This window comes from Salmo salar, chromosome 19, assembly GCF_965601325.2.
Source record: "Salmo salar chromosome 19, fSalSal1, whole genome shotgun sequence".
NCBI lineage: Eukaryota > Metazoa > Chordata > Actinopteri > Salmoniformes > Salmonidae > Salmo > Salmo salar.
In genome coordinates this window covers 84,638,153-84,653,211 of record NC_138309.1, presented here as the reverse complement: position 1 = coordinate 84,653,211, position 15,059 = coordinate 84,638,153, and the positions used below count along the sequence as shown (strand labels likewise).

The 15,059-nt window shown below is 43.7% G+C and overlaps 1 protein-coding gene across 5 annotated transcripts in view; it reads right to left on the bottom strand.

Moving 5' to 3' along the window:
- The window catches only part of LOC106579709 (abl interactor 1), a 123,452-nt gene that overhangs the window by 80,308 nt on the left and 28,085 nt on the right, over nt 1-15,059 (bottom strand). For all 5 annotated transcript variants that reach the window (XM_045702796.2, XM_045702797.2, XM_082966015.1 and 2 more), the window contains exon 2: nt 12,626-12,793. In XM_045702796.2, coding sequence (XP_045558752.1) covers nt 12,626-12,793 — 168 coding nt within the window. The remainder of the gene's footprint in view (nt 1-12,625; nt 12,794-15,059) is intronic.

The following is a 15,059-nucleotide window of genomic DNA, read 5'->3' as shown; positions in this document are numbered from 1 at the left end:
TGGAGACAGTACATCCTCTAGTATAGGTGTGGGTTTGGAGACAGTACATCCTCTAGTATAGGTGTGGGTTTGGAGACAGTACATCCTCTAGTCAAGGTGTGGGTTTGTTCTACTAACTGAACTACAGAGGACCATGTTCTACTAACTGAACTACAGAGGACCACGTTCTACTAACTGAACTACAGAGGACCACGTTCTACTAACTGAACTACAGAGGACCACGTTCTACTAACTGAACTACAGAGGACCATGTTCTACTAACTGAACTACAGAGGACCATGTTCTACTAACTGAACTACAGAGGACTACAGCTAATCTGTCAGGAAGCAGATGATAATTTCTGAGAGTGACAGACGTACACAACAGAGCCTCAGCCAATAGCCTTTAGTTATCTGCCTTTCGTGATGCTTCTGGGATATTTGTGCCCCGCCCCATAAAGGAATCCAGGGGAAATGACTGGTTTAGCTTTGAGGGAAAAGCAGTTTAATGTCTCTCTCTTCTAAAAGGGAAGGGCCCACTGGTGTTCATGTAGCTACGGGGGAACAGAGGAAAATATGATTGGATCTAATTGGAGATAGTTTGTTAGGTGGAGAGGAATGCTTTGGTAAGGATGACTATTCCAACCCAACCCTGTGCAGTTACAAACGTAGAAAGAGAAAGACATGCACGCGAGGTCCCGGCTGCATACACACACACACACACACACACACACACACACAGACACACACACACACACACACACACACACACACACACACACACACACACACACACACACACACACACACACACACACACACACACACACACACACACACACACACACACACACACACACACACACACACACACACACACACACACACACACAGCTGTGCTCATTCTAAGTGGCATGGACGCACACACACATGCATCTTGTAAGCTCAAAACAGTCAAACTCTATCGATAGCCATGTATTATAGAGTTCACCACCATCCCCATATCCCCCCTCCCCACATCTCCCCCATCACCTCCATCCCCACAATCCCCCCATCACCCCCATCCCCACATCCCCCCATCACCCCCATCCCCATATCCCGAAACACAGTCATATATATAGAGCACAGTGACCAAGACAGTCATATATAGAGCACAGTGACCAAGACAGTCATATATAGAGCACAGTGACCAAGACAGTCATATATAGAGCACAGTGAACAAGACAGTCATATATAGAGCACAGTGACCAAGACAGTCATATATAGAGCACAGTGACCAAGACAGTCATATATAGAGCACAGTGACCAAGACAGTCATATATAGAGCACAGTGACCAAGACAGTCATATATAGAGCACAGTGACCAAAACAGTCATATATATAGAGCACAGTGACCAAGACAGTCATATATAGAGCACAGTGACCAAGACAGTCATATATAGAGCACAGTGACCAAGACAGTCATATATAGAGCACAGTGACCAAGACAGTCATATATATAGAGCACAGTGACCAAGACAGTCATATATATAGAGCACAGTGACCAAGACAGTCATATATAGAGCACAGTGCAGTACACACACATGTATAACCTCAGATAATGTTTTAAACATCTAATTGTTCTCCCACATAAGAATATTATTTTAATGCTTCATTAAAGGCTATGCGATCATACAAATGGCACCTTTAACCTAATGTGCTGCATTAGGCCTACTGATTGTAGGAAAGTAGAGAGCCACCACGGAAGGGCCACACAGACACCAGACACTCCCTAACCATGGGCCAACCGTCCCAAACCTTCCAGACGCCAGGCCTGGCCTCAACACAACACCCAGGAGGACACTCCCTATTCCCTAACCATGGGCCAACCGTCCCAAACCTTCCAGACGCCAGGCCTGGCCTCAACACAACACCCAGGAGGATCACTCCCTATTCCCTAACCATGGGCCAACCGTCCCAAACCTTCCAGACGCCAGGCCTGGCCTCAACACAACACCCAGGAGGACACTCCCTATTCCCTAACCATGGGCCAACCGTCCCAAACCTTCCAGACGCCAGGCCTGGCCTCAACACAACACCCAGGAGGATCACTCCCTATTCCCTAACCATGGGCCAACCGTCCCAAACCTTCCAGACGCCAGGCCTGGCCTCAACACAACACCCAGGAGGATCACTCCCTATTCCCTAACCATGGGCCAACCGTCCCAAACCTTCCAGACGCCAGGCCTGGCCTCAACACAAAACCCAGGAGGACACTCCCTATTCCCTAACCATGGGCCAACCGTCCCAAACCTTCCAGACGCCAGGCCTGGCCTCAACACAACACCCAGGAGGACACTCCCTATTCCCTAACCATGGGCCAACCGTCCCAAACCTTCCAGACGCCAGGCCTGGCCTCAACACAACACCCAGGAGGACACTCCCTATTCCCTAACCATGGGCCAACCGTCCCAAACCTTCCAGACGCCAGGCCTGGCCTCAACACAACACCCAGGAGGATCACTCCCTATTCCCTAACCATGGGCCAACCGTCCCAAACCTTCCAGACGCCAGGCCTGGCCTCAACACAACACCCAGGAGGACACTCCCTATTCCCTAACCATGGGCCAACCGTCCCAAACCTTCCAGACGCCAGGCCTGGCCTCAACACAACACCCAGGAGGACACTCCCTATTCCCTAACCATGGGCCAACCGTCCCAAACCTTCCAGACGCCAGGCCTGGCCTCAACACAACACCCAGGAGGATCACTCCCTATTCCCTAACCATGGGCCAACCGTCCCAAACCTTCCAGACGCCAGGCCTGGCCTCAACACAACACCCAGGAGGACACTCCCTATTCCCTAACCATGGGCCAACCGTCCCAAACCTTCCAGACGCCAGGCCTGGCCTCAACACAACACCCAGGAGGATCACTGTCATCAGCCCTCCCTCCACCGCCACAGTCCCATGGGAAAACTGGCATCGGCAGAAATGACTGAGGGAATTATGGCAAGAATTAGAGTACTTCCTCTGTGGGGAGATCTCCAGGGAAATAAGGGACTTGTAGTGTTTTGAGAACAACCAACCCTGAGCGCACACACACACACACACACACACACACACACACACACACACACACACACACACACACACACACACACACAGCAGCTTTTAAAGAGATTGTAATGTGCTGCAGTCCTCTTAATTTCCCATCCACCACCAGCACGTGAGCTGGGCTAATCTCCCGTCCATCCACGTGCTGGGAGGGGGCCCTTTTTAGAATGCTCCATCTCTTTATTTTACCTTTTACTAGGGCAAGTCAGTTAAGAACAAATTCTTATTTTCAATGACGGTCTAGGAACAGTGGGTTAACTGCCTTGTTCAGGGGCAGAACAACATTTTTACCTTGTCAGCTCGGGGATTCGATCTTGCAACATTTCAGTTGCTAGTCCAACGCTTTAACCACTAGGCTACCTGCTGCCCCTGGACAAGAGAGAGAGTGATAAAACAGCAACAGACTGAGGCCCTAACTCTCTGTTATTAACACAGACTGAGGCCCTAACTCTGTTATTAACACAGACTGAGGCCCTAACTCTCTGTTATTAACACAGACTGAGGTCCTAACTCTCAGTTATTAACACAGACTGAGGCCCTAACTCTCTGTTATTAACACAGACTGAGGCCCTAACTCTGTTATTAACACAGACCGAGGACTTAACTCTCTGTTATTAACACAGACTGAGGCCCTAACTCTCTGTTATTAACACAGACTGAGGCCCTAACTCTCAGTTACTAACACAGACTGAGGCCCTAACTCTCTGTTACTAACACAGACTGAGGCCCTAACTCTCTGTTATTAACACAGACTGAGGCCCTAACTCTCAGTTACTAACACAGACTGAGGCCCTAACTCTCTGTTATTAACACAGACTGAGGCCCTAACTCTCTGTTATTAACACAGACTGAGGCCCTAACTCTGTTATTAACACAGACTGAGGCCCTAACTCTCTGTTATTAACACAGACTGAGGCCCTAACTCTCTGTTATTAACACAGACTGAGGCCCTAACTCTCTGTTATTAACACAGACTGAGGTCCTAACTCTCAGTTATTAACACAGACTGAGGCCCTAACTCTCTGTTATTAACACAGACTGAGGCCCTAACTCTCTGTTATTAACACAGACTGAGGCCCTAACTCTCTGTTATTAACACAGACTGAGGTCCTAACTCTCAGTTATTAACACAGACTGAGGCCCTAACTCTGTTATTAACACAGACTGAGGCCCTAACTCTGTTATTAACACAGACTGAGGCCCTAACTCTGTTATTAACACAGACTGAGGCCCTAACTCTCTGTTATTAACACAGACTGAGGTCCTAACTCTCAGTTATTAACACAGACTGAGGCCCTAACTCTCAGTTATTAACACAGACTGAGGTCCTAACTCTCAGTTATTAACACAGACTGAGGCCCTAACTCTCAGTTATTAACACAGACTGAGGTCCTAACTCTCAGTTATTAACACAGACTGAGGTCCTAACTCTCAGTTATTAACACAGACTGAGGCCCTAACTCTCTGTTATTAACACAGACTGAGGCCCTAACTCTGTTATTAACACAGACTGAGGCCCTAACTCTGTTATTAACACAGACTGAGGCCCTAACTCTGTTATTAACAAAGACTGAGGCCCTAACTCTCAGTTATTAACACAGAGCGATACGCTTCATTATGATTCGCCGTTCATGGACATCAATCCACATCGTCGGGACAGAGAGAACATCATACTACTAGAGTCTACAAATCATTCATAGCCATCAATCCAGCTACTATTAACAAATGACCAATGAATTGTTCGCTCCACCATTACAGAGAACGGCATGCTATACTAACCATTCATAGCCACTACTAATAGTAGGAGTTAACAGAGGAATGTGGTTGTTTACTAATAGTAGGAGTTAACAGAGGGAATGTGGTTGTTTACTAATAGTAGGAGTTAACAGAGGAATGTGGTTGTTTACTAATAGTAGGAGTTAACAGAGGAATGTGGTTGTTTACTAATAGTAGGAGTTAACAGGGGAATGTGGTTGTTTACTAATAGTAGGAGTTAACAGAGGAATGTGGTTGTTTACTAATAGTAGGAGTTAACAGAGGAATGTGGTTGTTTACTAATAGTAGGAGTTAACAGAGGAATGTGGTTGTTTACTAATAGTAGGAGTTAACAGAGGAATGTGGTTGTTTACTAATAGTAGGAGTTGAAGGGGCAGGGAGGGGAATGTGGTTGTTTACTAATAGTAGGAGTTGACAGAGGAATGTGGTTGTTTACTAATAGTAGGAGTTGACAGAGGAATGTGGTTGTTTACTAATAGTAGGAGTTAACAGGGGAATGTGGTTGTTTACTAATAGTAGGAGTTGACAGAGGAATGTGGTTGTTTACTAATAGTAGGAGTTGACAGAGGAATGTGGTTGTTTACTAATAGTAGGAGTTACAGGGGAATGTGGTTGTTTACTAATAGTAGGAGTTAACAGGGAATGTGGTTGTTTACTAATAGTAGGAGTTAACAGAGGAATGTGGTTGTTTACTAATAGTAGGAGTTAACAGAGGAATGTGGTTGTTTACTAATAGTAGGAGTTAACAGGGGAATGTGGTTGTTTACTAATAGTAGGAGTTAACAGGGGAATGTGGTTGTTTACTAATAGTAGGAGTTAACAGAGGAATGTGGTTGTTTACTAATAGTAGGAGTTAACAGAGGAATGTGGTTGTTTACTAATAGTAGGAGTTAACAGAGGAATGTGGTTGTTTACTAATAGTAGGAGTTAACAGGGGAATGTGGTTGTTTACTAATAGTAGGAGTTGACAGAGGAATGTGGTTGTTTACTAATAGTAGGAGTTAACAGGGGAATGTGGTTGTTTACTAATAGTAGGAGTTACAGAGGAATGTGGTTGTTTACTAATAGTAGGAGTTAACAGGGGAATGTGGTTGTTTACTAATAGTAGGAGTTAACAGAGGAATGTGGTTGTTTACTAATAGTAGGAGTTGACAGAGGAATGTGGTTGTTTACTAATAGTAGGAGTTGACAGAGGAATGTGGTTGTTTACTAATAGTAGGAGTTAACAGGGGAATGTGGTTGTTTACTAATAGTAGGAGTTGACAGAGGAATGTGGTTGTTTACTAATAGTAGGAGTTAACAGGGGAATGTGGTTGTTTACTAATAGTAGGAGTTAACAGAGGAATGTGGTTGTTTACTAATAGTAGGAGTTGACAGAGGAATGTGGTTGTTTACTAATAGTAGGAGTTAACAGAGGAATGTGGTTGTTTACTAATAGTAGGAGTTGACAGAGGAATGTGGTTGTTTACTAATAGTAGGAGTTGACAGAGGAATGTGGTTGTTTACTAATAGTAGGAGTTAACAGAGGAATGTGGTTGTTTACTAATAGTAGGAGTTAACAGAGGAATGTGGTTGTTTACTAATAGTAGGAGTTAACAGGGGAATGTGGTTGTTTACTAATAGTAGGAGTTGACAGAGGAATGTGGTTGTTTACTAATAGTAGGAGTTAACAGAGGAATGTGGTTGTTTACTAATAGTAGGAGTTGACAGAGGAATGTGGTTGTTTACTAATAGTAGGAGTTAACAGAGGAATGTGGTTGTTTACTAATAGTAGGAGTTAACAGAGGAATGTGGTTGTTTACTAATAGTAGGAGTTGAACAGAGGAATGTGGTTGTTTACTAATAGTAGGAGTTAACAGAGGAATGTGGTTGTTTACTAATAGTAGGAGTTAACAGAGGAATGTGGTTGTTTACTAATAGTAGGAGTTGACAGAGGAATGTGGTTGTTTACTAATAGTAGGAGTTAACAGGGGAATGTGGTTGTTTACTAATAGTAGGAGTTAACAGGGGAATGTGGTTGTTTACTAATAGTAGGAGTTAACAGGGGAATGTGGTTGTTTACTAATAGTAGGAGTTGACAGGGGAATGTGGTTGTTTACTAATAGTAGGAGTTAACAGAGGAATGTGGTTGTTTACTAATAGTAGGAGTTAACAGGGGAATGTGGTTGTTTACTAATAGTAGGAGTTGACAGAGGATGTGGTTGTTTACTAATAGTAGGAGTTAACAGAGGAATGTGGTTGTTTACTAATAGTAGGAGTTAACAGGGGAATGTGGTTGTTTACTAATAGTAGGAGTTGACAGAGGAATGTGGTTGTTTACTAATAGTAGGAGTTAACAGAGGAATGTGGTTGTTTACTAATAGTAGGAGTTAACAGGGGAATGTGGTTGTTTACTAATAGTAGGAGTTAACAGAGGAATGTGGTTGTTTACTAATAGTAGGAGTTGACAGAGGAATGTGGTTGTTTACTAATAGTAGGAGTTAACAGAGGAATGTGGTTGTTTACTAATAGTAGGAGTTGACAGAGGAATGTGGTTGTTTACTAATAGTAGGAGTTGACAGGGGAATGTGGTTGTTTACTAATAGTAGGAGTTAACAGAGGAATGTGGTTGTTTACTAATAGTAGGAGTTGACAGAGGAATGTGGTTGTTTACTAATAGTAGGAGTTAACAGAGGAATGTGGTTGTTTACTAATAGTAGGAGTTGACAGAGGAATGTGGTTGTTTACTAATAGTAGGAGTTGACAGAGGAATGTGGTTGTTTACTAATAGTAGGAGTTAACAGAGGAATGTGGTTGTTTACTAATAGTAGGAGTTGACAGAGGAATGTGGTTGTTTACTAATAGTAGGAGTTGACAGGGGAATGTGGTTGTTTACTAATAGTAGGAGTTGACAGAGGAATGTGGTTGTTTACTAATAGTAGGAGTTAACAGAGGAATGTGGTTGTTTACTAATAGTAGGAGTTGACAGAGGAATGTGGTTGTTTACTAATAGTAGGAGTTAACAGAGGAATGTGGTTGTTTACTAATAGTAGGAGTTAACAGAGGAATGTGGTTGTTTACTAATAGTAGGAGTTAACAGAGGAATGTGGTTGTTTACTAATAGTAGGAGTTGACAGAGGAATGTGGTTGTTTACTAATAGTAGGAGTTAACAGGGGAATGTGGTTGTTTACTAATAGTAGGAGTTAACAGAGGAATGTGGTTGTTAACTAATAGTAGGAGTTGACAGAGGAATGTGGTTGTTTACTAATAGTAGGAGTTAACAGGGGAATGTGGTTGTTTACTAATAGTAGGAGTTAACAGAGGAATGTGGTTGTTTACTAATAGTAGGAGTTAACAGGGGAATGTGGTTGTTTACTAATAGTAGGAGTTAACAGAGGAATGTGGTTGTTTACTAATAGTAGGAGTTGACAGGGGAATGTGGTTGTTTACTAATAGTAGGAGTTGACAGAGGAATGTGGTTGTTTACTAATAGTAGGAGTTAACAGAGGAATGTGGTTGTTTACTAATAGTAGGAGTTGAACAGAGGGAATGTGGTTGTTTACTAATAGTAGGAGTTAACAGAGGAATGTGGTTGTTTACTAATAGTAGGAGTTAACAGAGGAATGTGGTTGTTTACTAATAGTAGGAGTTGACAGAGGAATGTGGTTGTTTACTAATAGTAGGAGTTGACAGAGGAATGTGGTTGTTTACTAATAGTAGGAGTTGACAGAGGAATGTGGTTGTTTACTAATAGTAGGAGTTGACAGAGGAATGTGGTTGTTTACTAATAGTAGGAGTTGACAGGGGAATGTGGTTGTTTACTAATAGTAGGAGTTAACAGGGGAATGTGGTTGTTTACTAATAGTAGGAGTTAACAGAGGAATGTGGTTGTTTACTAATAGTAGGAGTTGAGAGATGGTTGTTTACTAATAGTAGGAGTTAACAGAGGAATGTAGTTGTTTACTAATAGTAGGAGTTAACAGAGGAATGTGGTTGTTTACTAATAGTAGGAGTTAACAGAGGAATGTGGTTGTTTACTAATAGTAGGAGTTGAGAGATGGTTGTTTACTAATAGTAGGAGTTAACAGAGGAATGTGTTGTTTACTAATAGTAGGAGTTAACAGAGGAATGTGGTTGTTTACTAAACCCTTTATTAACACTAGAACCATCATGACCCTGAATGCCCTCATCTAACTACACAGATATTTCCATGAATACAAACAGAAAGGCTATGGCAACCAAAGACGAAAAAACCCTGTATTTGTCAATACAGTGAAACAGATGGTAAACTGTGCTCAGCAACTGCAGTGAGTGACTAGGTTCTCTCTGGTGAACATGTTCAACCAATTTCTCTCTCTTTGCAGGTTCGTGATTGTCAGGGATGGCAAGGATCGTTGTCATGGAGACAGGAATAAAGTGGCGTTTTGGACCTAGGTGTGTTGACACAACCTGATATGGTCCATATCTTTCTCTCTCTTCTCTCTCTCTCTTCTCTCTCTCTCTTTTCTCTCCTCTCTCTTCTCTCTCTTCTCTCTTCTCTCTCTCTCTCTCTCTCTCTCTCTTCTCTCTCTCCTCTCTCTCTCTCTCTCTCTCTTCTCTCTCTCTCTCATATCATTGGGACATTCTTTGCCTCGATCCATTAGAGAAAACATAGAAACAGTGGAGGGTCTTCTCTGTTCCACTTTCCATTAACAACTGTCAACCATTTCCAGACTACATTATGATGTGGGGATTGGGACATTGGTCAACATTTCCCAGTTGTAGTCCATGGTGAGCTGCCACATGTCTTAGTCCCTTTGTTCCAAGTCCTTAATGACTTCATTGGATGAGCTGGTGGATTTTCCTGCTCAAAATGACTGTGGCCTGGTCTGTGGCCTGGTCTGTGGCTTGGTCTGTGGCCTGGTCTGTGGCCTGGTCTGTGGCCTGGTCTGTGGCCTGGTCTGTGGCTTGGTCTGTGGCCTGGTCTGTGGCTTGGTCTGTGGCCTGGTCTGTGGCCTGGTCTGTGGCCTGGTCTGTGGCTTGGTCTGTGGCCTGGTCTGTGGCCTGGTCTGTGGCCTGGTCTGTGGCCTGGTCTGTGGCTTGGTCTGTGGCTTGGTCTGTGGCCTGGTCTGTGGCCTGGTCTGTGGCATGGTCTGTGGCTTGGTCTGTGGCCTGGTCTGTGGCCTGGTCTGTGGCTTGGTCTGTGGCTTGGTCTGTGGCCTGGTCTGTGGCCTGGTCTGTGGCCTGGTCTGTGGCCTGGTCTGTGGCTTGGTCTGTGGCCTGGTCTGTGGCCTGGTCTGTGGCTTGGTCTGTGGCCTGGTCTGTGGCCTGGTCTGGGCTTGGTCTGTGGCCTGGTCTGTGGCTTGGTCTGTGGCCTGGTCTAGGAGTGGGCTAGGAGACCCAGTTTGGACTAACAGTGTGAGGCTGGTCTGTGGGCTAGGAGTCCCAGTTTGGACTAACAGTGTGAGGCTGGTCTGTGGGCGAGGAGTCCCAGTTTGGACTAACAGTGTGAGGCTGGTCTGTGGGCGAGGAGTCCCAGTTTGGACTAACAGTGTGAGCCTGGTCTGTGGGCTAGGAGTCCCAGTTTGGACTAACAGTGTGAGCCTGGTCTGTGGGCTAGGAGCTGATCTATCAGGGTCACGTTGTTTTTGTTTATAACCGTTTATAGCCAAATTGTCCGGGAGAATAACAAAAAAAAATAGTTTGCAAAATAATGGTGTAGCAGTCTAAGGCACTGCATCTCAGTTCAAGAGGTGTCACTGGTTCGAATCCAGGCTGTATCACATCCGGCCGTGATTGGGAGCCCCATAGGGCGGCGCACAATTGTCCCAGTTTCGCCCCGGGTTTGGCCGGTGTAAGCCATCATTGTAAAATAAGAATTTGTTCTTAACTGACTTGCCTAGTTAAATAAATGTTAAATAAATAAAAACACTTCCAAGGCTAAATATCGTTCATAGGACGAGACAACCTCAAGCTGCTGGGACATTACTGACAGATGTGTTTCTGAATCACACAGAAGACACGAGCTCCTCATTAAGGACTTCAGGACTTCAGGGGTGAGTCACTTGAGTGGGTTGAGTCACTGACGTGGTCACTGACGTGGTCTTCCTGTCTGGGTTGGCGCCCCCCCTTTGGGTTGTGCCATGGCGGAGATCGTTGTGGGCTATACTCGGCCTTGTCTTAGGACGGTAAGTTGGTGGTTGGAGACATCCCTCTAGTGGTGTGGGGGCTGTGCTTTGGCAAAGTGGGTGGGGTTATATCCTGCCTGTTTGGCCCTGTCCGGGGGTATCATCGGATGGGGCCACAGTGTCTTCTGATCCCTCCTGTCTCAGCCTCCAGTATTTATGCTGCAGTAGTTTGTGTGCCGGGGGGCTAGGGTCAGTCTGTCACATCTGGAGTATTTCTCTTGTCTTATCCGGTGTCCTGTGTGAATTTAAATATGCTCTCTCTAATTCTCTCTTTCTCTCTTTCTGTCTTTCTCTCGGAGGACCTGAGCCCTAGGACCATGCCTCAGGACTACCTGGTATGATGACTCCTTGCTGTCCCCAGTCCACCTGGCCTTGCTGCTGCTCCAGTTTCAACTGTTCTGCCTGCGGCTATGGAACCCTGACCTGTTCAGGTATGAAGATGCAACAGGTAATGTTTTGCTTTTCAATAAAACCTGTCATGTTAGTTTACTTTATTTGATTACAACTTTACAGGCTAATTTCTATTCTGATGAGATGAATTACAATAATCTAAATGTGATTTTTGAGCATCGTGGGTGGATTCCCTAATGTGGTACGCACCCAATGCATTTGGAGGTCCTGTAAATTTCTCATATGTCCTGTAAATTTCTCATATGTCCACTAAATCTCTCATATTTCAGGTACATTTTCATATGTCCGGTAAATTTCTCAAATGTCCTGTAAATTTGTCATATGTCAGGTAAATTTCTCAAATGTCCAGTAAATTTGTCATATGTCAGGTAAATTTCTCAAATGTCCAGTAAATTTGTCATATGTCAGGTAAATTTGTCATATGTCCGGTAAATTTGTCATATGTCCGGTAAATTTGTCATATGTCCGGTAAATTTCTCAAATATCCAGTAAATTTGTCATATGTCCAGTAAGTTTGTCATATGTCAGGTAAATTTGTCATATTTGTAAATTTGTCATATGTCAGGTAAATTTGTCATATTTGTAAATTTGTCATATGTCCAGTAAATTTGTCATATGTCCAGTAAATTTGTCATATGTCAGGTAAATTTGTCATATGTCCAGTAAGTTTGTCATATGTCCGGTAAATTTGTCATATGTCCAGTAAATTTGTCATATGTCCAGTAAGTTTGTCATATGTCCGGTAAATTTGTCATATTTGTAAATTTGTCATATGTCCAGTAAGTTTGTCATATGTCCGGTAAATTTCTCCCGGTAAATGTATATTTTGTCGGTCACGTTGTCCGCCGCCAAAATGTTCCTAAAAGAAACCCTGGTGTGTGGGTGTGTGTGTGGGAAAGAGAGAGAAACAGAGAGAGTGCATGGAGGCGCAGAGAATCGGTCCTTCATACGAACACACAGTCAGGCACACAGTCAGTCACACAGTCAGGCACACAGTTATAAAGGCACCATAGTCACTGCAGAAAGACACGCTGTACATGGACTAAGAGAAAATAAACTGGAAGTCTATTTCTATGTCAGCTCTTCAAGTTGAACTGTGGTTTGGTGGGTGGGGATGTCCACGTGTCCTGGCCTGAGAGAAGTGGTTGATTCACCACAGCTGTGGATGTGTATGTGTGTGTTTGAGAAAAGCAAGAGAGACTCAGAGTGTGTCCTGACCTGAGAGATGTGATTGATTGAGGACTCCATTCGGCACATCTGTGAGGCCTGGATGTCCAGCAGCTGCAGCACATTGTTGGCTAAGGCATTGATCTGGTATGCCACGCTGGCCAGGGACTGGGTTGTGTAGGCTTTGGTCTCCTCCAGAGCTTTCCTCTTGTCCGTAGCCTGGAGAGAGAGACAGCAACAGAGGGAGACGCACAACGTTACACAAATAATATATGACATTTTAGCAGACGCTTTTATCCAAACGCGACTTACAGTCATGCGGGTAGACATTTTACATACGAGTGCCAGCTGGGAATCGAACACACTATCCTGGAGTGTCATGCTCTACCAACTGAGCTACAGATGGCCGTGTTAGTCAAGGTCGACATTTGACATAAGGCTTATTCTCTAGAACCCTGGTTCAGTCAGAATTAGTCTTAGGTGCATTACAAGATTCGGTAACACTTTACTTGACACCAAGCGTCATAACACGTTATGACACGGTCATAACCTGTCATAACATGGTCATAACACTGACATGACACATATATTTAGACCTGTTGTGACATATTGTGTTATTTTATGGCCGATTATGACACCTACATAAAAGTGTCAAAACCCACATTTATTCCAATGTGTTTTTCCCTGCCAAGAAGTTTCCTTTCATTTTGAAAGTTAATTTCTTAAGTCCTTTGTTATTGTTGTAATGAATTTTTTACAATCATGTTTTTTTCATCATCATATTTTAAATAACTTGTAGAAAATACACTTTGTGACACTGTCAAGAAGCGTTATGACCGTCATAATCATATCAGCCAGATAGGCCAATCACGTACATGCTGTTATATCGGTCATCAGTGAAAAAGAGGGTGTTTTGTCCTGCTCCTGAAATCTGCTCCTGCATTCATCCCAGTCATCAGCAACAGGGCATCAATGTGTGTGCAATTACAATGATAATTTAATATGGTCAATTTCATAAACTGTTATATAATGTAATGGAATGTTTTGTGGTACATTAGGTTTTGTGGGTTTTGACACTCTTATGTAGGTGTCATAACCAGCCATAATATAATGCAATATATGTCATACCAGTTCTAAATATATGTGTCATGTCAGTGTTATGACCATGTTATGACAGGTTATGACCGTGTCGTAATGTACTATGACGCTGGGTGTCAAGTAAAGTGTTACTCAACATTCAGCAAAAACATCAATGTCTCATTGAATTGACATCCATTTTGAAGCTGATTAAGGTGTGTGAGCATTTCACAAGATGGCTATAGTATACTTCATTATCATGCCTGTGACCTTTTCAAGCCCACTAGAAAGGAAAGACAGGCATAGTGACAGGATACAGCATAGACAGTGGCTTGCGAAAGTATTCACCCCCCTTGGCATTTTTCCTATTTTGTTGCCTTACAACCTGGAATTAAAATAGATTTTTTTGGGGGGGTTGTATCATTTGATTTACACAACATGCCTACCACTTTGAAGATGCAAAATATGTTTTTATTGTGTAACACAACAAATAAGACAATAAAACAGAAAACTTGAGCGTGCATAACTATTCACCCCCCTAAAGTCAATACTTTGTAGAGCCATCCTTTTCAGCAAGTGTCTTGGGGTAGGTCTCTATAAGCTTGGCACATCTAGCCACTGGGATTTTTGCCCATTCTTCAAAGCAAAACTGCTCCAGCTCATTCAAGTTGGATGGGTTCCGCTGGTGTACAGCAATCTTTAAGTCATACCACAGGTTCTCATTTGGATTGAGGTCTGGGCTTTGACTAGGCCATTCCAAGACATTTAAATGCTTCCCCTTAAACCACTCGAGTGTTTCTTTAGCAGTATGTTTAGGGTCATTGTCCTGCTGGAAGGTGAACCTCCGTCCTAGTCTGAAATCTCTGGAAGACTGAAACAGGTTTCCCTCAAGAATATTCCCGTATTTAGTGCCACTCATCATTCCTTCAATTCTGACCAGTTTCCCAGTCCCTGCCGATGAAAAACATACCCATAGCATGATGCTGCCACCACCATGCTTCACTGTGTGGATGGTGTTGTCGGGGTGATGAGAGGTGTTGGGTTTGCGCCAGCCATAGCGTTTTCCTTGATGGCCAAAAAGCTCCTAAAATGGTCTCATCTGACCAGAGAACCTACTTCCATATGTTTGGGGAGTCTCCCACATGCCTTTTGGCAAACACCAAACATGTTTGCTTACTTTTTTCCTTTAAGCAATGGCTTTTTTCAGGCCACTCTTCCGTAAAGCCCAGCTCTGTGGAGTGTTTGGCTTAAAGTGGTCCTATGGACAGATAGTCCAATCTCCGCTGTGGAGCTTTGCAGCTCCTTCAGGGTTATCTTTGATCTCTTTGTTGCCTCTCTGATTAATGCCCTCCTTGCCTGCTCCGTGAGTTTTGGTGGGCGGCCCTCTCTTGGCAGGTTTGTTGTGGTG